This window comes from Oryctolagus cuniculus, chromosome 21 (genome assembly GCF_051225735.1).
Source record: "Oryctolagus cuniculus isolate XC-2025 breed Fujian yellow rabbit chromosome 21, ASM5122573v1, whole genome shotgun sequence".
NCBI lineage: Eukaryota > Metazoa > Chordata > Mammalia > Lagomorpha > Leporidae > Oryctolagus > Oryctolagus cuniculus.
The window spans coordinates 14,200,355-14,221,628 of NC_142887.1; the positions used below are offsets into that span (position 1 = coordinate 14,200,355).

Here is a 21,274-nt window from a genome sequence, read left to right on the forward strand (position 1 = left end):
TTTTTAATTTGACATTTTTATTGAGCTGTCACACCCTGACCGTCGCCCTTTGGAAGTGTGGAACTCTGGGGTTTCAGTGCGTTGCGTTCACACGGGCTCTGGTTGCCATGCTCACAGGCTGAGCCAGGTCACGTGGGAGTTCCAGAAGGTTCTCCACCCGGGAAGGAGACCGAAACCCACCCGCAGTCACTCCCCGTTCTCCGTGGGAGTCACGGGGACCACCTCTACGAGTGGCGTCCTAGGAGGTGTGGCCCTGCCACCTAACAGTGCTCTGTGGGGGAGGGGACACCGTCATCATTGAGACGACTCCGCCCTGTGAGCAGACCCCGTGGTGTCTGTCCCCCTCCTCCATGGGTGGGCAGGTGACAGAGGAGGGACCCGAGGCCAGTCTCCCTGGAGGAGACACTTCCAGCCGCGTTGGGGTTCCCCGGAGAGGCAGACGCGGGAGGACACACAGGCAGATGTGCACACAGATTTGTGGGCAAGGATTGGCTCACATGAGTAAAGGAGGTGGAGAAATCCCACCATCGGCCATCTGTCGGCTGGGAAGCAGGTGCCATGGCTGCAGCACGAGGTTGAAGGTCAGGGAACAAACGGACGGAGGGACGGAGCCCCAGTCCTGCTCTGAAGGTGGTCGGAGCAGGGCTGCAGTGTCCAGGGGCAGGAGGCGGCGGTGGGCTAGCGCCCACCAGATGCCTGGAGGGTCTGAGTGGGTCACAGACAGGACCCCAGCGCCAGCACACAGCACAAGCCGGCCCTTCCTCCCCTGTGCTCCTCAGGCCCTCGCTGATGGTCGGGGTGATGCCCCGCCCACCTGGGGGAGGGCCGTCTTCATTCGGTCAGGATGGGACAGCGTGGAGACCCAGGAGAGAGCGGACGTGCGGCTGGGGGCAGCTGCTGGTGGGCGCCCCACTTCCTCCGAGGGAGGCCAGTACTTTTCTATGAATACCTTCAACTGCTTGGATGAAGCCCACCACGTTGGGAGGATATGGCGCTTCACTCCATGGAATTAAATGTTCTTCTCTTCTTTAAAAAAAAAAATAACTTCGCAAAAAGATCTAGAACAAATATAGCCAAAAACCCAGCTCAGCCAAGTGGAATTAACCGCCCAGCAGAGAAGAGCCCGCCCCCGGCCACCCCTTGGGGACATCTGCCTTCTGTGTGAATTCAAGCAGCACTGGCTGGGTGGGGAGGGGCCGCGAGGCCCTGCAGGTGTGTCTGGTCACGGGGCAGCTGTGTTTTCCCAGGAGCAGAACTGAAACCTGGGGCTGGGTTGGGCCCCGCCTTGCCGGCTCCGGTCTCTGGGCGTCTGTCTCCTCTCTGCCGCAGCCCCAGGGTCTGAGTACCCCGGAACAGACCCTCTATAACTTTTACCCGGTTAGCACCGTGTAGAAGCATCCCGGGCAGTGCCCCCCGACCCACCCCCACCCCCCCACACTGGGCAGGTGACGTCTAACCTTCATAGCAGCCCTGAGCACTCCCTCCCATTCTGCAGACAGGGAAAGTGAGGCGCTCAGAGCAGGCGGTGGGCACAAGGCCACACGCGTCCCGCACACGTGAAGCCCAGCCGCCAGGCGCCGGGCTCCAGGGTTCCGCGGAGCTGCTGTCGGCCTGGTGACCCCAGGCGCGGGGCTCAGTCAGAGGGCGCCCAGCTTCAGTTTCAGTTTCCCGGCTCTGGACCCAGGGTTTGGTAACCACAGCTGCGGGGGCGGGACAGAAGCTTCCAGATCTGGCTTTCTGTTTCCCAGTTCTGGGCAGGAACCAGAGAGAGGGACTCCTCCGGGTTCCCTCAGCCCATTCGCTACCAGCTCAGCAGCCAGCCAGCAGCCATGGGGAACTGGGAGTCCCAGGTGTCCTCCGTCCCCGCTCAGCAGCTGGGAGACTTTGTCCAGAACTCCCTGAGGCCCTATGAAGAGTGCCAGCGGCAGATAAGCCACCTGGTGGACGTCATCTGCTCCACACTGAAGGAGCCCCAGGAGTTTCCGATCGTGCGGGGCGTGGTCAGAGTAAGTCCAGAGCAGGGGTTGGGGAGCCCCGGGAGGAGGGGGGAGCGGGCGCCCAGGTGCCGAGATGACCGGAGGTGGTACCGAGGCACCGGCTCTGCGCCTGACTGAAACGGGCTGTGTCTCAATCTATACAATGGGCATGGCCATCACACCCACTTCAGAGGGCCGTAAGCTGGTCAGGCCTCAGGTCTAGCACATGGCTGATGCCCGAGACACGAGCAGCAACCCCTCTCTTTGCGTATCTCCAGCCTCCCATATTATAGAGGGGGTAAACTGAGGAAGCAGACCTTGGGAAACCCACTCGAGTTTGCTCCGGGGCTTTTCAACAGCAAAGGGGGGCTGGCTCTCACAGCTGGAAATGCTGGGTGCTGGGGGCCCTGCTGTGGTGCAGCAGGGAAAGCTGTGGCCTGTGGCGCCGGCATCCCATACGGCCACTGGTTCGAATCCCGGCTGCTCCTCCTCTGATCCAGCTCTCTGCTATGGCCTGGGAAAGCAGTGGAAGATCCAGCTGTTGAGGCCATTTGGGGAGTGAACCAGTGGATGGATGATCTCTCTCTATCTCTATCTCTATCTCTATCTCTATCTCTATCTCTATCTCTATCTCTCTAACTCTGCCTTTCAAATAAATAATTTTATAAAAAAGGGGAAAAAAATAATGCTGGTTGCTAGGAACACAAATCCCAGCACAGGGGCAGAGGGTCTGGAGGAAGGGGCGTTGGCAGGCGCCAGGACCCCAGGGTGAGGCTCCGGATCCCCAGCACCACCCTCAACCCTGTACAGCGCGGATGCTTCCTGGCCTCTGCCCTTGCACACGCCCATTAGCCTTCACAGAAAGATCTAGAAGCAATTTAACAAAATCTGGGTTCTTCAGCTCAGCCAAGTCAATGTAAAATTAACCAGCTCATAAACCTCCGCCAGCCGGGTTCTAGTCCCGGTCGGGGCGCCAGATTCTGTCCTGGTTGCTCCTCTTCCAGTCCAGCTCTCTGCTGTGGCCAGGGAGTGCAGTGGAGGATGGACCAAGTGCTTGGGCCCTGCACCCCATGGGAGACCAGGAGAAGCACCTGGCTCCTGGCTTTGGATCGGTGCAGCGCCCTGGCCGCAAAGCGCCGGCCATAGCGGCCACTTGGGGGGTGAACCAACGGAAGGAAGACCTTTCTCTCTCTCTCTCTCTCTGTCTTACTCTGCCTGTCAAAAAAAAAAAAAAAAGAAAAAGAAAAAAAAAGGTCACCAGCTCATCAGAGAAGGGGCCTGTCCCTGCCCACAGCCTGGTGTCCCCTGTCCCAGCCCAGGGAAGGAGTGTGGGGTGGGGGCGGACCCGGCTGGTAGCAGAGCTGGGATCGAAGCCCACGAATCCACTTCAGGGCTCGCATGCTTGGCCTGCAGCCAACACTGCCTCTCCTGGTTCATTTTCCCTCATTGAAAAATGAAGAAAAAAAGAAGAAAGAGGGCCATTTGCCTCTGTGGGATGCCCACGTCCTATGTCAGAGTCCCTGGGTTCAAGTCCCTGCTCCGCTCTCTCTTCCAGCTCCCGCTCCTGCGCCCCCTGGAGGCAGCAGGTGGTGGCTCAAGCCCTTGGGCCCCTGCCATGCACGTGGGAGACCTGGATGGGGCTCCTAGCTCCTGGCTTCAGCCTGGCCCAGTCCCCATTGTTGCAGGCATTTGGGGAGTGAAGCAGTGTTGGAAGTGCCCTCTCTCTCTCCTCTCTTTCTCTCTCTCTCCCCCCTCCCCGTAGCTCTGCCATTCAAATAAATCCATATATCTTTAAGAAAAAAAAAAAAGGGGTACTGGCTGGTGCTGTGGCCCGGTGAGTTAAGCCACCACTTGGAACACCAGCATCCTGTACCGGAGTGCCGGGAATTGAGCCCCAGCATCTCCACTTCCAATCCAGCTTCCTGCTAGTGCCTTCTGGGAGGAGACTCGAGAGGCAGCAGGTGATGGCCCAATGCTTGCCACCTGCATGGCAGACCCGGGTGGAGCTCCAGGCTCCTGGCTCAGCCCGGGCCAGCCCCGGCTGTTACAGGCATTTGGAGAGTGAACGAGGGGATAAAAGATTCTGTGTGTGTGTGTGTGTGTGTGTGTGTGTCCCTCTGACTTTCAAGTGGATGAAAACAAAGAAGCATTAAATAAATGACTGAAAAGAAGCTCAGTGTGCTGCCTACCGAATTCATTTGCCATTTTTTAAAAGAGTTATTTATTTTAAAGGAAGAGTTAGAGACACAGAGAGAGGTATCTTCCATCTGCTGGTTCACTCCTCAAATGACTACAACCGCTGGGGCTGGGCCAGGCCAAAGCCAGGAGCTTCATCTGGGTCTCCCACACAGATGGCAGGGGCCCAAGCACTTGGGCCATCTTCTACTGCTTTCCCAGGTGCATAAGCAGAGAGCTGGATCGGAAGTGGAACAGCTGGGACTTGAACTGGCGCCCATACAGGATGCCATCACTGCAGGCAGCAGCTTAACCTGCTGTGCCACAGAACTGGCCTTGGTTTTTTTTTGTTTGTTTGTTTGTTTACTCTATAGAACAGTATGGTAAACTACCCTCCCAGCTGGCCTGGGCCTGAGGTTTTTCCTGGAATGTGGGACTTCCAGTGCTAAAACTGGGACTCCCGGGTAATCAGTCAGGAGGAGTTGTGGCCGCTGGAACACGCATCTCCTCGTGTGGGCGTACTTTTGACTCATTCAACTTAAGAAAGCTACATGCTTGCATGTGGCTATCGGTCATTTTCACCACTGTATAATATCCCACCGTGTGAGTACTCCTCGCTAGCCGTTCGCTTGCTCGCGGCTCTTTGAGGGGCCTCCAGCTGAGCGCTGCCCTGAGCACCCCCGCTGCACGTGACGGCAACACTGTTGACTTTCCCGCTGGACTTCCCGGGGCCTGGAGGAGCCCGGAGTCCCACGGCTGCCTCTCTCTTGCCGGCAGGGCGGCTCGTATGGCCGGAAGACGGTGCTGAGAGGCCGCTCCGACGGGACCCTCGTCCTCTTCCTTGACCACTTTCAACAATTCCGGGATCAGAAGGAGAGCCACCAGGACATGCTCAGGATCCTCGGGCACCGGCTGATGATGCGCCTGGTGGCACAGGGGTACACTGACAAGTGGGAGGTCCTCACCACCCAGGACGGGCTCGTCATCAAGGTGTCCACCAGGTGGCAGAGCGTCGTCTTTGAGGTGCTGCCCGCTTTCAACGCGCTGGGTGAGCCCTGCTCGGGTGCTGGGGGCTGGGCAGAAAAATCCCCCAGAAGGGGGCGCCAGTGAGCCGGGCGGGCCCTCGAGGCTGGGGTGGGAAGGCATCCTCCCCACTCTGGAACTTCTGGGCCACCTGCTGAGGCTTTGGGGGACTCTGGGATTGGGCGTGGAGTCTCTGGGTCTGTACCAGCCAGGAGAATCACCTGGGCGATGCAGGTCTGAGCCCGAGCCCAGGGTTCTGCCTTTGTAACCAGCCCCACGAGGACGCTGCTGCTCACGGGCCACCCGAGAGGGCCTCCACGAAGGGTCATGGTTGCTCAGGGGAAGGAAGAGGCAAGCATTTCCCATCAGCCTTCCACGGGTGCTCTGCCGGACTTTGAGGGGTGCCTCAGACCCAGTGCTATCTCCCCAAGACCCTACCCACCTCCCGCGTCCCTGTCTCTGCAAGTGTCCTCTGGGTCCCGCCGATCGCCCGAGCCGGGGCTGTATCTCCTGTGGGGTCCCTGCCAGCTCTGTAACTGCCCACTGTAGGTGATGCTGCCACGCCCCCTGACAGCCTCTCATTGCCTATGGGACACGGAGCAAAGTCCTCAGCAGGACAAGGCTTTGGCAATCTGGTGGCTGCTGCCTCCTGACCTCTCTGGCCTGACCACGCAGCACCAGCCAGCTCCCCGTGCTGCAGCCGCTCTGAGCACCACTGGGATCTCAAGCTCACCATGATCGCTCAGCTTGGGGCTCTGGCCCCTGCTGTCTTTGTCCAGAACATTCCTTGCCTAGCCCTTTATACTTTGATAACCCCAGCTCATCATTTGCGTGCTGTGGCTCCCTGCGTTCGGGTGAGCCCACCTCCTGGGGGCTCCAATAGCCACGCGAGTGGTCTGTGTGGTGAGCTTTGTCACTGATAACAGAATGATCGGTGCCGTGTTCACCTGCCCAGCACAGTGGGCTCCATGAAGCCACACACCATGAACTCTCCTCCAGTCTCTCCTGCACTGTTCATCGTCTGCACTCATTTTTAGGTGGATGGATGATGGACAGGTGGGCGAGTGAGTGGAAGCAAAATGGATGGATGAGTGGATAGGTGGGTGGCTAACTGGACAGGTGTATCACAGATGGATGGAAGGTGGGTGGTGGGTGGGTGTGCAGGTGGATCATGGATAGGTCAACAGATGGAGGATGGATGGGCAGATGGGTGAATGGGTGGACAGAAGGATGGATGGGTGGACAGATGGGTGGATGGGTAGATGGATGGATGGATGGACAGATGGGTGGATGGGTGGACAGATGGGTGGATGGATGGATGGGCAGATGGACAGATGGGTGGATGGATGGATGGGTGGATGGACGGATGGATGGGTGGACAGATGGATGGATGGATGGGTGGACAGATGGGTGGATGGGTGATGAATGGGCAGATGGATGGGTGGACAGATGGGTGGATGGGTGGATGGATGGGTGGGTGGGTGGACAGAGGGTGGATGGGTGGGCACTTGGATGTGCATAGATGGAAGTATGCATGGATGAGATAGCTGCAGCTTAGTCTCAGGCACGGGTCCACCTGTGAGCACTGACTTACAAGATGTCAGTTCAACCTCTCCACAAAGAGGTGGGCCAACAGGAGAGGAGGGATCTAAGCAGGACTGCACGGGCCGTTACCGACAGAACTGGAATAGGCTCCAGGGCCCTTACCTGCATCAACCCCCCCACCCTCCACCCACCCCGAAAAATCCCAGGTTTTCCAATCCCCTGTGCCTTCCCATAGCTTTGGGGGAGTTTCCGGGTTACTTGGACCTTAAGGAACAAGTAGCCCGACTGCCATCAATAAGGTGGAGACATACTTGCGACTCGTACTCAGGGAGGTAGTCTGGTTCCCAGGGGGAAAAAGCAACAGTCTGGGAGGTAGGCGGCCCTGAGTTCCTGCTACTTACCCCCTCTTCTGCCGACCGTGAGATCGGACTAGAAGAATCCAGCTTCCCTGTTAGGACGCTGAGGGTTGAGCGTGTGTGCCTGCCTCATCCAAGGGCTGCACACACGTGGATCGGAGTGCTTAATGGGAAACCCTGGGTACCAGGCCAGCGCCCCCTGTGCTGGGATTACCCTCAGACAAGGATAGTGTGACCCTGGAAGTGAGCACTTCCTCAGATGCAGTACCCAGGAGCCACCAGCAGATGGCGGTATAGCTGCACATGCCACAGGGCGCCCTTTGCCCAGCACCAAGCAGTCAGGGCGGCCAGGACCTAGCGTCCTGCAGGGGGGCGGTAAGTTGCTTTGTCAACTAAATGTGAGTCTGACCAAGTCGGCCTAGTTCTGACTCCAAGTGCATCAGGTCTCCTGGACACCATGTCCACTTTGTGCTGGGTATCCCCCCCCACCACCAACCCACCTTGGACTTAGAGCAGGAAGTGCCTGTTTACTTGGCTTCCTGGTAAGTTAACTGTGAGGATGGCAGAGGGTTGGCAGCTTACTATACAGCAGGACTTTCACTGTGCCTGGTGAGGCGGGTGATCGACAGGAGAGTGCGGCCGGCGGCTGGCACCCACCCTGGCCATCTGTGCCGTCTGTGCCATGTCCCAGTGCCTGGGGGGCAGCAGGGGACAGCTCCAGGACCTGGGTCCCTGCCACCCACATGGGAGACCCTGATGGAGCTCCAGGCTCCCGGCTTCATCCTGGCTCATTCCCAGTTGTTGGGGGCATTTGGGGAGGGAACCAGCAGGTGGGTGCCCTCTCTCTCTCTGTCTATCTCTAACTTAGAAATACATGAAAATACACAAGTATTTTTAATTAAAAAAAAAACCCTGCACAACCAGTATTAACCATTTTATTACCATTATGAATGAGGGAGAATGCTCTTTCCCTTAACCTCCCTTTTTGCCAACGCCCAGAGCTGAGCCCAGGACGCCGGTCGGTAAGCACTGGGGTGAAAGCGAGGAAGGGGCCGGCTTCTTTCTCCTGCCTGGTTATCCAGATCTGTTTGTAAACTCCGGGGCTTGGTCAGCAAGGCTGCAAACCCCTGGAGGAAACAGTGCCCTCCCCACCCCAAGGCCTCCACGGCCTTGTCTGCACTGGGCTGCCTCCTTCGCCCTCTGCAGGGCCCGTCCCCCAGGGGGGCTGAGAAGCAGAACCTGGCGTATGTGCTGTGGGAACAGCCGGAAGCCCGTGCTGCGGGGCTTCCTCTGCTGGCGGGGAGGTGCCCCTTTCCCCTTCGGGACGCATTTCTCTTCCGCTTGTGGACCCTGCCCTCCGCCCACACCACACTCTGTCCTCCCGCAGGGCGAGCTCCTGGGAATGGAATTTTTAAAAGCCATCTATTTGGATGTGAAATGAGTTTCTCTTCTGAGCTCCTCTCCTGCACCAACCTCTTGCAGAGGAAGCAGTGAACTTGGGCCCTCCAAGCACAAGTGGCCCTCACGAGTGGGCCTCCCCGGGCTCTCTGAGACCAAGCCTCATGGCTCCAAACTCACTGTCTCTCTCTCACCAGGCTTCGGCGAGAGCCCCAGCCCCTGGGTCTACCGGGACCTCAGAAGAGCCCTGGATGAGACAAAAGCCAGACCCGGCGCGTTCGCCGCCTGCTTCACGGAGCTCCAGGAGAAGTTTTTTAGCAAGTATCCCAGGAAGCTGAAGGACTTGATCCTCTTGATGAAGTACTGGCGTCAGCAGGTAATTTTCAAATTGCAGACACCACAACGATGGTGATGATTCGCTTCTTTTTCGCTCAATTTACACCCAGCAAAGCTCGGCAGTCGTACGTATTGGACTCAACACATTTTTTACATCCTTATCAGAAACACTCAATCGAAATAGGTAGGGGACAACTCCTGCACCCCAGAACCACAGCCTTCAGTCGATAACCCCCCCCCCCCAAAGAAATCTACCGTCACTTGTGCCGGCTTCTGAGGGATGTCCGTGCGGCCATAGGATGCACAGTCTGTCTGTCTTCCACTTGGCCTGTGTCCTCGTCTGTGCGAACAGGTTCTTCCCGGTATGCAGTGTTGCATTGTAATAACTTCCCATGCGCTTGGCCATTCTGCTGCTGGGTGTTTGGATCATTTCCATGTTGGGGCCGTTGCTGCTTAGGTTGCTATGGCTATTCTGTGTGTGTGTGTGTGTGTGTGTGAGAGAGAGAGAGAGAGAGAGAGAGAGAGAGAGGGACTATGAACACGCCTTTCTCTTGGGGATGCAACTGCTGGGTTGTAAGCTGTATGTGTTTGTCCATATACACAGCCACATAGCGTACCTATGCATGTAGACACGTACAGAATATATGGAGAATATTTCTTTATGGATGCAACATCTGTAAGTACTGCGGAATCATTTTCCAAAATGGTTATACCAAATTACGCTCCCGTGAGTCATCGCAGGGGACTTCAAAAGTTCGTGGAAGTGGAGTGGGAAGATAAGGCTGGGGTGAGCCTTTGATCTCGGGGTTCAGAAATCAATCACGGTGCCCGTGTTCCCCATCACAGTGCCGGGTTCAAGTCCTGGCTCTGCCTCTTGCTGATGCTGACCTTGGGAGGCAGCGGTGGTGGATCAAGTGCTCGGCTCCCTGTCAGCCTCATAGGAGCCCCAGTTTGAGTTTGTTTTTGTTTGTTTGTTTGTTTGTTTTTTAAGATGTATTTATTGGCCAGCGCCACGGCTCACTAGGCTAATCCTCCACCTAGCGGTGCCGGCACACCGGGTTCTAGTCCTGGTCGGGGTGCCGGATTCTGTCCCGGTTGCCCCTCTTCCAGGCCAGCTCTCTGCTGTGGCCCGGGAGTGCAGTGGAGGATGGCCCAAGTGCTTGGGCCCTGCACCCCATGGGAGACCAGGAGAAGTACCTGGCTCCTGCCGTCGGCAGCGCGGTGTGCCGGTCGCGGTGTGCCGATCACAGTGCGCCAGCCGCGGCGGCCATTGGAGGATGAACCAACGGCAAAAGGAAGACCTTTCTCTCTGTCTCTCTCTCTCACTGTCCACTCTGCCTGTCAAAAAAAAAAAAAAGATGTCTTTATTTATTTGAGAGGCAGAGTTACAGACAGAGGGAGTGACAGACAGTGGCAGAGAGGTTTTCCGTTCACTCCCCAGATGGCTGCAGTGGCTGGAGCTGGGATGACCCAAGGCCAGGAACCAGGAGCTTCTTCCAGGTCTCCCACGTGGGTTCAGATGCCCAGGCACTTGGGCCATCTTCCACTGATGTCCCTGGCCATGAGCAAGGAATTGGATCAGAAGAGGAGCAGCCAGAACTTGAACTGGTGCCCATATGGGATGCCGGTGCCGCAGGCGGAAGCTTAACCCACTATGCCATGGTGCCAGCCCCCAGTTTGAGTTCTTAGCTTCTAGCTTCAGTCCCAGCCCAGCCCTGGTCAATTTAGGAACTGGGTAGTGAGTCAGCAGGTAGCAGTTAGCTCCCTCTCTAGTAAACATTTTTAAATATAAATTTCTTCTGATGCAACATACTTTTTTTTTTATTTGACAGGCAGTTAGACAGTGAGAGAGAGAGAGAGACAGAGAGAAAGGTCTTCCTTCCATTGGCTCACCCCCCAAATGGCCGCCACAGCTGACGTGCTGCGCCAGTTCGAAGCCAGGAGCCAGGTGCTTCCTCCTGGTCTCCCATGCAGGTGCAGGGCCCAAGCACCTGGGCCATCCTCCACTGCACTCCCGGGCCACAGCAGAGAGCTGGACTGGAAGAGGAGCAACCAGGACTAGAACCTGGTGCCCATATGGGATGCCGGTGCTGCAGGCAGAGGATTAGCCAAGTGAGCCACGGTGCCGGCCCCTCTAGTAAACATTTTTAAATATAAATTTCTTCTGGTGCAACATACTTTTTGAAATCCACACACAAAGATTTTTCTGAACATGCATTTCCCATGAACTCGAAGATCCTTTGTACACGAGAGCTCCAGCAGCCCGCACTTGGAATTGTCCATCACTGAATTTTAGGCATGCTGGCGGGAGGGGGGACTGTGACTTCCGGTGAGCACCTGATTTCCTGAGTTCAGATCCTTGACATGGGGGCAACAGGGTCCCTAAACTTGCCACTGCCCTTTGCTTGCCCCACAGTGCCAGAAAAATTGCGTCGGTTCCTCCGTTCCGCCTGTGTACGCTCTGGAGCTGCTGACGGTGTACGCCTGGGAGCAGGGCTGCGGTGCCCAAGACTTCGACATGGCCCAAGGTGTCAGGACGGTGCTGCAGCTGGTCAGGCAGCCAGAGAAGCTGTGCATCTACTGGACCGTGAACTACAACTTTGAGGAGGAGACCATCAGGAACACGCTTCTGCACCTGCTCGGATCTCCCGGGTATCGCTCCCCACAGCCCCTGCCCAGTGCCTCCCCCCGTGCCACTGGCCCTGTCCTCTGGCCAGTGATGCGCCTACAGGAAGGCAGCCATGTGGGCCGGCGGGCAGAGGGTCCGTCTGGAAGGTGACGGACCATGGTCGTTTTGTCCCCAAGACAAGCCCTGAGAGGCGCTTCCTCTTTATAGAGGGAAGAGGCCGAGGGAGAAAATGGGGCTGGTGGGGAGGGGAGAGCCCTCTGCTGTTTTCTCAGGGCATGCTGGGCCAGAGACAGCAGGTGTCTCATACGGAGCCCAGGCGCCAGACCCCACTGGCCAGACACCCGCTGCAGCCCCCACCCCCACCCCCCGCCCAAGCCATGCCGCTGGTTCGTTTAACCTACCGCCATTCCCAGGCCCATCATCTTGGATCCAGCCGACCCCACCAACAACGTGAGTGGGGGTCTCAGCTGCTGGCAGCTACTCAAGGAGAAAGCCCACGCCTGGCTCGCTGCTCCCAGCCTGAATTCGGAGCTGGGGTCCTGGAATGTTCTGGTGAGAGGATTTCCTAGATCCCACCTGTTTCATGCTGCCCCCGCATTCCTGTGTTGTAGCCCTGACCCCAGTGTCTGTTTCCTGCAAGTGCTGTGACAGAGCACCGGAAACCGGGGGCTCATGACAGAGCTGAGCTCTCTCAACGTGCTGGGGCTGCGAGTCCAGAACCAGGGGGCAGCGGGGCCCTGCTTAGGGGAGAACCTCCCAGACCTTCCAGGCTTCTTCCAGGTGTGGCGGCCGCAGGCCGGCCTTGGCTGCCTCCCTGGGCTCGTAGCCTTCTCCCGCGGAGTTCACAGCATCTCCCCCCGTGTGAATCTGTCTCCGTGTCTCTCTCTTCTATGAACCACGCCCATCTAATGACCTCATCTTCACTTGGTTACCTCTGTAAGGACCCCTAGGTTGGCACTCCTGTCTTTCAGCCACAGGTGTGGGGTGCACAAGGGAACGCAGAGGGAGGGGTACCCACGGAGGGGAGTCCCCGTGTGTTCCTGTCCGAGAGGAAACAGGTGCTGCCAATGGAAGCGGAGCTGAGCCCACGAGAAGTGAGCAGAGCTCACGCCCGTGGACGCAGTGTGGGCGCCGAGCTCACCCAGCAGCTGTGCAGGACAAGAGGGAGAAAGAAACAGAAATGCAGGCACAGACTCCAGGGCTGGCTGTGCAGCAGGTGCACTGGGTTTCCCTCCCGGACCCCAGAGGGAAAGCTCTACACTCAGAGCTGCTGCCGGGAAGTCTGTTCCTGGGTGAGACCCCTGGGCTCTCCAGAGTGGCGACAGGGGCACCGTGGGAGGCCAGATCCCACCTTTCGCCAGCACCAGAGGAGTTCACATGGGAGGTGGCCTCTGCATTCCACTTGCACGGACATTTGTGGGCTGGGACGTAAATGAAGGTGTAAATACCCCTGCTGATCTCCTGGGGCCCTGGCGGCAGGGGGGGGTGGGAGGGGGGTGGGGGGAGTGTACAAACAGGGACAGTCCCCTGTGCGTCCAGTGGGGTCACCCCTGTGCCCTCCTCTGTTGAAGCCCAGGGACCAGCAGGGTCTTGGAAAGCATTTGTTTTCTTTTCAAACTTCCTGAGGCTGTTAAAACCTCGTGGCTCACCCCCACCCCCCTTTTTCAAGTACACAGCATCCTGCAGTGTCTCACCCTGGCCACCACGGTGGTCACGCCACCTTCTCCATCCCTGACCCTGCTCCCTGCGTCTCCACTCTTGTGGTGACACTGGGCCAGCCCAAGTGATCCCGAATAACCCCCCAGGGCCCCAGACCGTCCATCACAGGAGCCCGGCCCTGCCCACGCCGCGGCTTTGGTGTTTAGCATCCAGAGTTCTGCTTCTTTTCAAGCCATCTGGTCAGGGTCATGCGTTATGGCAGCCACGAGAAACTGCTGCAGCTGGGTACAGCGTGCTCAGCAACGGCTGAGTCTGTGCATTTATTTAAAAAGGTAGAGTTACGGGGAGAGAGAGAGAGAGAGGTCTTCCATCCACTGATTCACTCCCCAAATGGCTGAAAAGGCCAGAGCTGGCCCAGGAGCTTCTTCCGAGTCTCCCACATGGGTATGGGGGCCCAGGGACTTGGTCCATCTTTTGCTGCTTTCCCAGGCGCATTAGCAGGGAGCAGGATCGGAAGTGGAGCAGCCGGGACTCAAACCGGCAGCCATACAGGATGCCGACACTGCAGGCTGTGGCTTAACCTGCTGTGCTACAATGCCCGCCCTGAGCAGAATTTGATAGAATCTTAAAAAAGGGCTGAGTGTGGTCACCCAAAATCCACGATGCCCACAGTAAATGGGAAAATCTGGAAGGAAGTGATGAGAAGGCAAAACAAAGAATCCACAGTGGAGAAGTGGAAAGCAGAGAGTGGTTTGGAGTGGGGACTCTGGGGTGAACCTGCCCAGAGGGGGACTCAGATTTCCCCGGGGCAGTCGGGGAGGGCGAGCAGGGGGTCTCGGGTCCCACCCAAAACTCTCAGGGGGTTCATGTGTCTGTGCGGGGACCAGGGCCCCTGGCCTAGTGGGCGGAGGGCCCAGCACGGGCAGCAAACGAAGCAGCGGGGGCTGCTCACGCCACGGCCATCTGTCTTCCGGCAGCCAAAGCCACTGTTCATGACCCCAGGCCACCACCTGGACAAGTTCATCAAGGACTTTCTCCAGCCCAATGAGCACTTCCTGAGCCAGGTCCAGCAGGCCATTGACCTCATCTGCAAATTCCTTAGAGAAAACTGCTTCCGGAATTCCACCACCAAGATCCAGAAGATTATCAAGGTGAGCCCTGGCCCCTCTCTTCCGGGAGCTGCTAGAGGGGAGCCGGGCCCAGGGAGGGAAGCTGGGGAGCTCGGTGGCCGGGACACTGCCGGGCTGCCTGCGTGCCGGCCGCACGCTCTCCTGGATCCCTGGCCGCGGGCTCTGCCGCTGTCTTCACATTGCCTTCTCCTCTCTGCCTTCTCCCCTCCTCTTCTCATCTAAGGACCCTTGGCATTGGAGTTAAATCCAGAGTGATCCCAGCTCCGGATCCTGAACTTAACCACATCTGCAAAGACCCTTATTCCAAACACGGTCACCCCACAGGCTCCCAGAGGACGTGTCTTTTCCAACCCACGGCAGCAAAAATGCAGATTTAGCCAGAAAGTGGCCTCTCCTGCTTTTTAATGCCCGGAGCCCACTTTGCTCCGCTGCTGGCTGCACTGAGCCCCCGCGGGGTCTTTGTTCTCACCCGTGCTTTAAAGGCCACCGGCTGTGACGCTTCCCTCTTCGCTGGCCACACCACCGGTCTGCGTGCGCCCTGGGTCTCGGGCAGGGAGGAAGGTAGAAAATGTCCCCGTGCAGCAGTGGGGACCAGACCTGTGTGCGCCACTCTCCTGGGGCCTGGGACACCACCCCAGCAGCCGCGAGCCACGAGCAGACTCCCAGAATGCAAGGGGGCGGGCTCGTGGCCAGTGTTAGAAACGTGCAGCCATGTTTTGTCCTCTTCTCCCGGAGACCCGGGCCCACGGCCGTGGATAAAGAAGGGCAGGTGTATAACAGGTGGAAGACACTAGGGCGGGAGCCACCGGCAAGGGGCACAGTTCTCCCCTCAGAGGTGCCAAGGGAGGACTTGCGGAGGGGGCTGCCACGGGGGAGGGGTCGCATGGACAAAGGTGGTGACCTGTAGATCCCCACGCAGGGAATAGAACACAGTCCCGAACCCTATAGCTGGGCTCGGTAAACATCCCCCCTGCAGAAATGGAATGGGGGAAGGAAGAAGAGGAGGGGAGTTAGTGGAGAAGCCTACACGGCAGCGTCCTAAGTGGCCCCCAAGTCCTAAGGTGTCTCCTGTCCAGCCCCTTTCCTGCACCTCCCTGGAGACATTCCCCCAGGGACCTGAGGCTGCGGAAGGAGCAGCTGGGAACTGGCCTGATTCTCTCAGATCACAGGAATTCCTATAAGGCTGAGCAGTTCTCTTGGAGACATCTAGGAAATTGCCTTGGGAAGTAGGCCATTTATAACCAGCCCAGGCACACGTGTGTGTGTGTGTGTGTGTGTGTGTGTGTGTGTGTGTGTGTTCGTTAACCGCTTTTTGGAATCTCATCCGCTAGTTTGTGAAACTCAACACCCTCCTTTGGCCTCCGTCCCAACTGGCCCCGAACACGGAACTTCCGCCTTGGTAACCTCACTCACTGCCCGACAGGTGCCGGCCCATGGGGGCTGGGCCAGCAGTCCTGGCAAGGCTGGGTCCCAGGCTTTCTTCTTCCCCAGGGAGGCTCCTTGGCCAAGGGCACCGCCCTGAAGAACAGTTCCGACGCTGACCTCGTGGTGTTCCCCGATTCGCTCAAGAGCTACACCTCCCAGAAAACCGAGCGGGCCCAAGTCCTCCGGGAGATCAAGGAGCAGCTGCAGGCCTACCAGAAGGAGCAGCAGCTGGAAGTGATCTTTGAGGTTTCCAAGTGGAAGAATCCCCGGGTGCTGAGCTTCTCTCTGAAGTCCAGGAAGCATTGTGAATACATCCATGTCGACGTGCTTCCCGCCTTTAACGCGCTAGGTAGGACGCCCTGGGCCTCAGCTCCTGGAGGGGGACGGTTCCGGGAGCTGGCAGTGATGGTGGGTGGGGGTAGCAGGAACACTGGAGACTTAGTGGTGGCTGTGGCAACGTCTGCCCCTCCTCAGGCCAGGCCTCCAGCAGGTGGCGCTGATCATGGCGGTGCTACCACAACCTGAGCAGGCTTTTGGTCTCACTTCTCACTCAAGTGTGTCGGGGGTGACCAGGAGCCTCCTCTTCCACGCCTCCGGTATCTCCCACAATGTCTGCAGAAGCACGCCCCACACAGGCGCTCACACGCGCTTATAGATAAAATGCCAGGAAGGGGGTGGAAGAACAGACGTGGGAGGAATTCTGTGGCCAAGACACAGGAAACCTGGGTGTCTGCCTTCGATTTTCAGCAAATGTCTCCTCTAGAAATTCCGCTCAGGAGTGGGTGTTTGGCCCAGTGGCCTCCCATAGCAGAGTATCCAAGTTCAAGTCCCAACTCCAGCTCCTGGGGGGCACCAGTGATGGCTCAAGTAATTGGGCACCTGCCACCCTTGCATTCGCAGCTCAGGCTCTGGCCATGGCCGTTGGGGCCATTTGGAGAGTGAACCAGTGAGTGGGTTCTCTCTCTCTCTCTCTCTCAATAAATAGTAAAATCTCATTGCTCTGGGATGCTCCCTCTATCTTACACATCAGTAATGCAAATACTCTAATGCCATTCGAAGTGGCTTCCCAGAATTCAGGTGCGTTGGGAGGAGTGGGTGCCGTTCCTGTTAAGGCATGTGTAATGTGAGTATCCTTCCCACCCTCCCCCTTCCTAGGGCAGCTGAATTCTGGCTCCACACCCGACCCCAAGGTCTACACGGAGCTCATCCGTCTGTGTAAATCCCCGGATGACGTCCTGGGTGGCGAGTTCTCCACCTGCTTCACGGAGCTGCAGCGCAACTTTGTCGTGTCCCGGCCCACCAAGCTGAAGGACCTGATCCGCCTGGTGAAGCACTGGTACCAACAGGTGCGAGAGCCGCGCATCACCCGCAAGCTGGGACCACGAAGCCGGCCCTGAGCCAGTGCCTAAACGCCCGCCCTCCTCCCCCTGGGGCCGAGCCGCCGTAGGGAAGGGCCCACTCCTTACTCCCTGGGTGTCTCAGCACAGCCCCCAGTCCGCACACTGGCCAAAGCATCCGGCAGGACCCCTGCTGCTCAGTGCCCTCCCTCTGGGGGCATATGGAAGCCACAGGCAGTGCCCCAGGCCAGCCCGCCCACGCACATGGCAGCCAGGGTCTCGCACTCAAGGTCATTTCTTTCTTTCTTTTTTTTCTCTTGTGCTGTATGGCAGAGATGGTCCCGGAGAAGGTCTTGTCTGTGGCCAGAACCACTTTTTTTTTTTTTATTTGACAGATAGAGTTAGACAGTGAGAGAGACAGAGAGAAAGGTATTCCTTCCGCTGGTTCACCCCCAAAATGGCCGCTACAGCCGGAGCTATGCCTATCTGAAGCCAGGAGCCAGGTGCTTCCTCCTGGTCTCCCACGTGGGTGCAGGGGCCCAAGCACTTGGGCCATCCTCCACTGCACTCCCGGGCCACAGCAGAGAGCTGGACTGGAAGAGGGGCAACCGGGACTGGAACCCGGCTCCCATATGGGATGCCAGTGCCGCAGGTGGAGGATTAACCAAGTGAGCCATGGTGCCAGCCTCAAGGTCATTTCTGACTGTTCTAATGGCACACATGAAGCTGAACATCAGTGCTGCCTTTCTGTGTCCACCTCCCTGGCTCCTGAAACTGACACTGGGCTCTGGCTTTCTTCCCAGTGAAGTCAGGCAGGTGTCAGGGTGCGACTGCTCCGCAGGCTCAGGGCTACCGGGTGAGCTTGGCGAGGCCCTCCCCTCCCCCAGCCCAGCGTCCTCCTCCAGAGTGGCAATCCCGGTGCTGGCCCTGCACCTGGGCTGAGGGCCCCTAACCAGCATGCACAGGGCTTCTAGTGGCCTATACGATGCTTAGAAAACTCATTAAAATGGAAGTACGAGTTAAGTTTATTTTGTGCAAAACAAAAATTTTTTTAAATTCATGCATAGTTTTTCCGTAACGCCTTTTTCCACAACCTTTTTCTTTTTTCAAGTTTTCCTTAATTTTATTTATTTGAAAAGCAGAGAGAGAACTCCCGTCGCTAATTCACTCCCCAAATGCTCACATTGGCTGGTGCTGGGCCAGGCTGACACTGGGAACTCAGGCCAGGCCTCCCAAGTGGGTGGCAGGAGCCCAGTGACTTCAGCCCTGGTTGCCGCCTCCCAGGGTATGCGTTGGCAGAAAGCCAGACTTGGGAGCAGCACTAGGACGGAAGCCAGGCCCTCAGCGTGAGATGCAGGTGTCCTGAGCAGTGTCTGAGCCCACAAGGCCAAGTGCCCACCAGCTGCCCAGTGACCCGTGCAAAGCTCATCTGCACAGCCCTCCCAGCTCCTGGCCTAGCTCCTTGGGCTTCTGCGCCTGGGCTGGGTCCTCAGACGCCCCTCTCTTCCCTCAGTGCAAAAGGAAGCTGAAGTCCCGGGGCTCCTTGCCCCCAAAGTACGCCTTGGAGCTGCTCACGGTCTACGCGTGGGAGCAGGGGAGCGGGGCCGAGGATTTCGACACAGCCGAGGGGTTCCGGACCGTCCTGGACTTGGTCTCGCAGTACCAGCAGCTCTGTGTGTTCTGGACGGTCAACTACAGCCTGGACGAGGACACGATGAGGACCTTCCTGCTGGCCCAGATCCAGAAAACCAGGTGCCCCAGCCCAGCCGCCCCCACCCCTCTTCCTGATTCTCCCGCAGCGCCGTTTCCCGAGGGGATGAGATTCACCCGTCCCAGGACGGCGCTGCCCCAAGAAGCTGTCTCAGTGCGTAGACGGCATTTTTTGTCTGCCCTTTCTGACCTTCCAGAATAGTAAGGAGCTTCAGGGCCACAGGCAAGGGACAAAAACTACAGAGGCAAGAGGAAAAGAAAGAAAACAGCATCATGGAGAAGTGGAAGGGAGGGAGGCGGGGACAGCAGGGGCTGCCTGGCTGAGGCTGTGGCTGCCTCGCTACCTTGTATCCATTGAACATCCATCTGGTTGCCTTGGCCCAGCCTCAGGAGATACTTATATTGTGTGCATAGTAGCAGCTCTTCAACCATTTTGGGGAAATACAATGTAATCCTTGCTTAGGGACTGTCAATGACTGACATCTGAGCTGTAAGGACACCTGTTTCATTGCTGCAAGTAGGACAGGCCCCAGATCCTGACGCCACAGATCAGGAAGGGAATCCTCTAACACCTCCTAACCCCTCTTTCAGGCCTGTCATCTTGGACCCAGCTGAACCTACTGGTGACGTGGGTGGAGGAGACCGTTGGTGCTGGCACCTGCTGGCCAAAGAAGCAAAGGAATGGTTCTCTTCTCCCTGCTTCAAGAACGGTGCTGGGTACCCAGTCCAGCCATGGAAAGTGCCAGTAAGAGTGTTCTAAGGGGCGTGCCCTCCGGATAAAGCCGTGGAACAAATACAGCCACAGAGCACCCAGCCCTGGGGCTGACACAGTTGGTCGCACCCCCCCCCTCGCCCGCCCCGAAGCATCCCTGAAGTCGGCCACAGCCTCAGTGCTCTTGATGTTTGGGGCTGGGAATCCCCTGTTGCAGGAACCTGTCAGGACCCCACCAGCACCCTGGGGCTTTGCCCACTGGATGCCAGTCACATCTCCCTGCCACAGTGACAACCACAGGTGCCTTAAGACATTGTTCAATGTCATTAACTTTAGTAGTCATGGCTGCCACCCCAGAAGGTCTGCCACACCTGTCCAAAGTGCCCCCCCCTGCCAAGATGCCCCCTGGTATCTCGCCCAGAGGAACTTCCACCTGGTGCACTGGGCTCTCCATCCACACCAGGGTCTTTCTTTAAAGCAGAGTTTTCCAGTTTTGGCTGATTGACAGTTGAGGCCAGTCTGCATGTCTGCATGCGTCTCCACCTGTTAGGTGCCTCCCAGCTGGGTCAATGTAAAATGTCTCAAGACATCATCAGGCATCCTCTGGGGAGCAAAATTGCCCCCCCAGGTGAGACCCTCTGCTTTCTGTCCCCAACCTGGGCGCCAGCCCTCCTTACCATGAACTGAACTATTGATTAAAAAATTACCCCTGGCCACATCCCTCTGCCCAAGCAGAGCTCTCCTTGTGTCTTTTTGCCCAATTCATTGAACCAGCGGTTGTGACTCCCGGAGGAACTGCCCCCCACCACGCGTATTTCTCTCTTTCTAGACAATGCAGACGCCAGCAAGCTGTGGAGCAAGGATGGATCCTATGGTCATGAGATGTTCTCATTCAGGAATTAGAGTCCTGGGATAGACTTGCCAGAGGAAGTTTCTAGAAGCCATTTGGCAACTGCTTTGAAAGAAGTGGTTTGCTGGGTAAAAGACAGCCTGGATGTGTCCTTCCTTCCCACCCCCTGCTCCTCCTCCCCAGACTTGAGATCCATGTGCCAGAGTCCACCCTGAAGCCGTGCCTTGTTGGAGGCCCCCTGGGCGAGCGCCCTGGCTTTGTCTATGCTGCTCTCCCCTCGCTGGCTGTGACCGGATCTCTGGCTACCATTCTGCATGTTCCCACTTAGCTCCTCCCTTGGCCTTCAAGTCTTAGCAAGGAGCTTCCCCTGAGCTGGGTTCCCGGGACTCAGTGGCCAGCTCTCACGATGGTGCCACGCGTCCTGCTTCCCCTTCTTTCCCTTGGGACACAAAAGCCTTCCCTCCCTTGCCCACGTGGAGGCTTCTCCACCTGCAGCTGCCAACCCTCGCCCTTCAGGTTCCCCAAAGGCGCGGGTGCTCACGGCTGCCTTGTGAGTGCGCGTGGATCTCTCGCCTTTCCTTCTGCACCTGCCTTGCTGCCTGGGATACTTCACTCGGGCTTCAGTTCAAAGCCGCTCGAGGGTCTCCGTGCCCTCAGCCCACCAAAGCTTCCTTTACTACTGAACACACTAACTGTGACGCCGCGAAGAGTCTAGCACAGAGCTGCCGAACCCCTAGGGCTGTCCTGGGAAGGGCATCTTTTAGGAGCCCCTTGTAACCACCCCTGAGTGGATGCTAGCAAGGGGGCTCCAGGTGGGCGCTTGGATAGTTCTGAGGGTGAGAGGAGCTGGCTCTGCCACAAGACTGAGCCGGAAATAGCACGTGTGTGACTGGGGGGCTGGAAATTTCCACACCACGCTCTCAAAGCTCCAGGGAGGAGGGGGCTGGAGACTAAGTTCCATCAATGGCCAGTGATTTAATTAACCATGCCTATGTAATGGGACCCAGTCATGG

General features: G+C 57.7%; 1 protein-coding gene across 2 annotated transcripts; it reads left to right on the top strand.

Moving 5' to 3' along the window:
* Positions 1-1,053: 1,053 nt before the first annotated feature.
* Positions 1,054-20,127, top strand: OAS2 (2'-5'-oligoadenylate synthetase 2). 2 transcript variants are annotated; one of them, XM_070066240.2, is made up of 10 exons: positions 1,054-2,006; positions 4,929-5,199; positions 8,671-8,849; positions 11,226-11,461; positions 11,852-11,990; positions 14,075-14,248; positions 15,719-16,001; positions 16,808-16,998; positions 18,503-18,741; positions 19,291-20,127. In XM_070066240.2, exons 1-10 carry the CDS (start codon positions 1,830-1,832, stop codon positions 19,457-19,459), a joined length of 2,058 nt encoding a protein of 685 aa, XP_069922341.2. In that variant the 5' UTR covers positions 1,054-1,829; the 3' UTR covers positions 19,460-20,127. The 2 variants fall into 2 exon arrangements, with proteins under 2 accessions (XP_069922341.2, XP_089179112.1); XM_089322986.1 differs by lacking the exons at positions 1,054-2,006; positions 4,929-5,199; positions 8,671-8,849; positions 11,226-11,461; positions 11,852-11,990 and adding an exon at positions 13,435-13,541.
* The last annotated feature ends 1,147 nt before the right edge of the window (positions 20,128-21,274 follow it).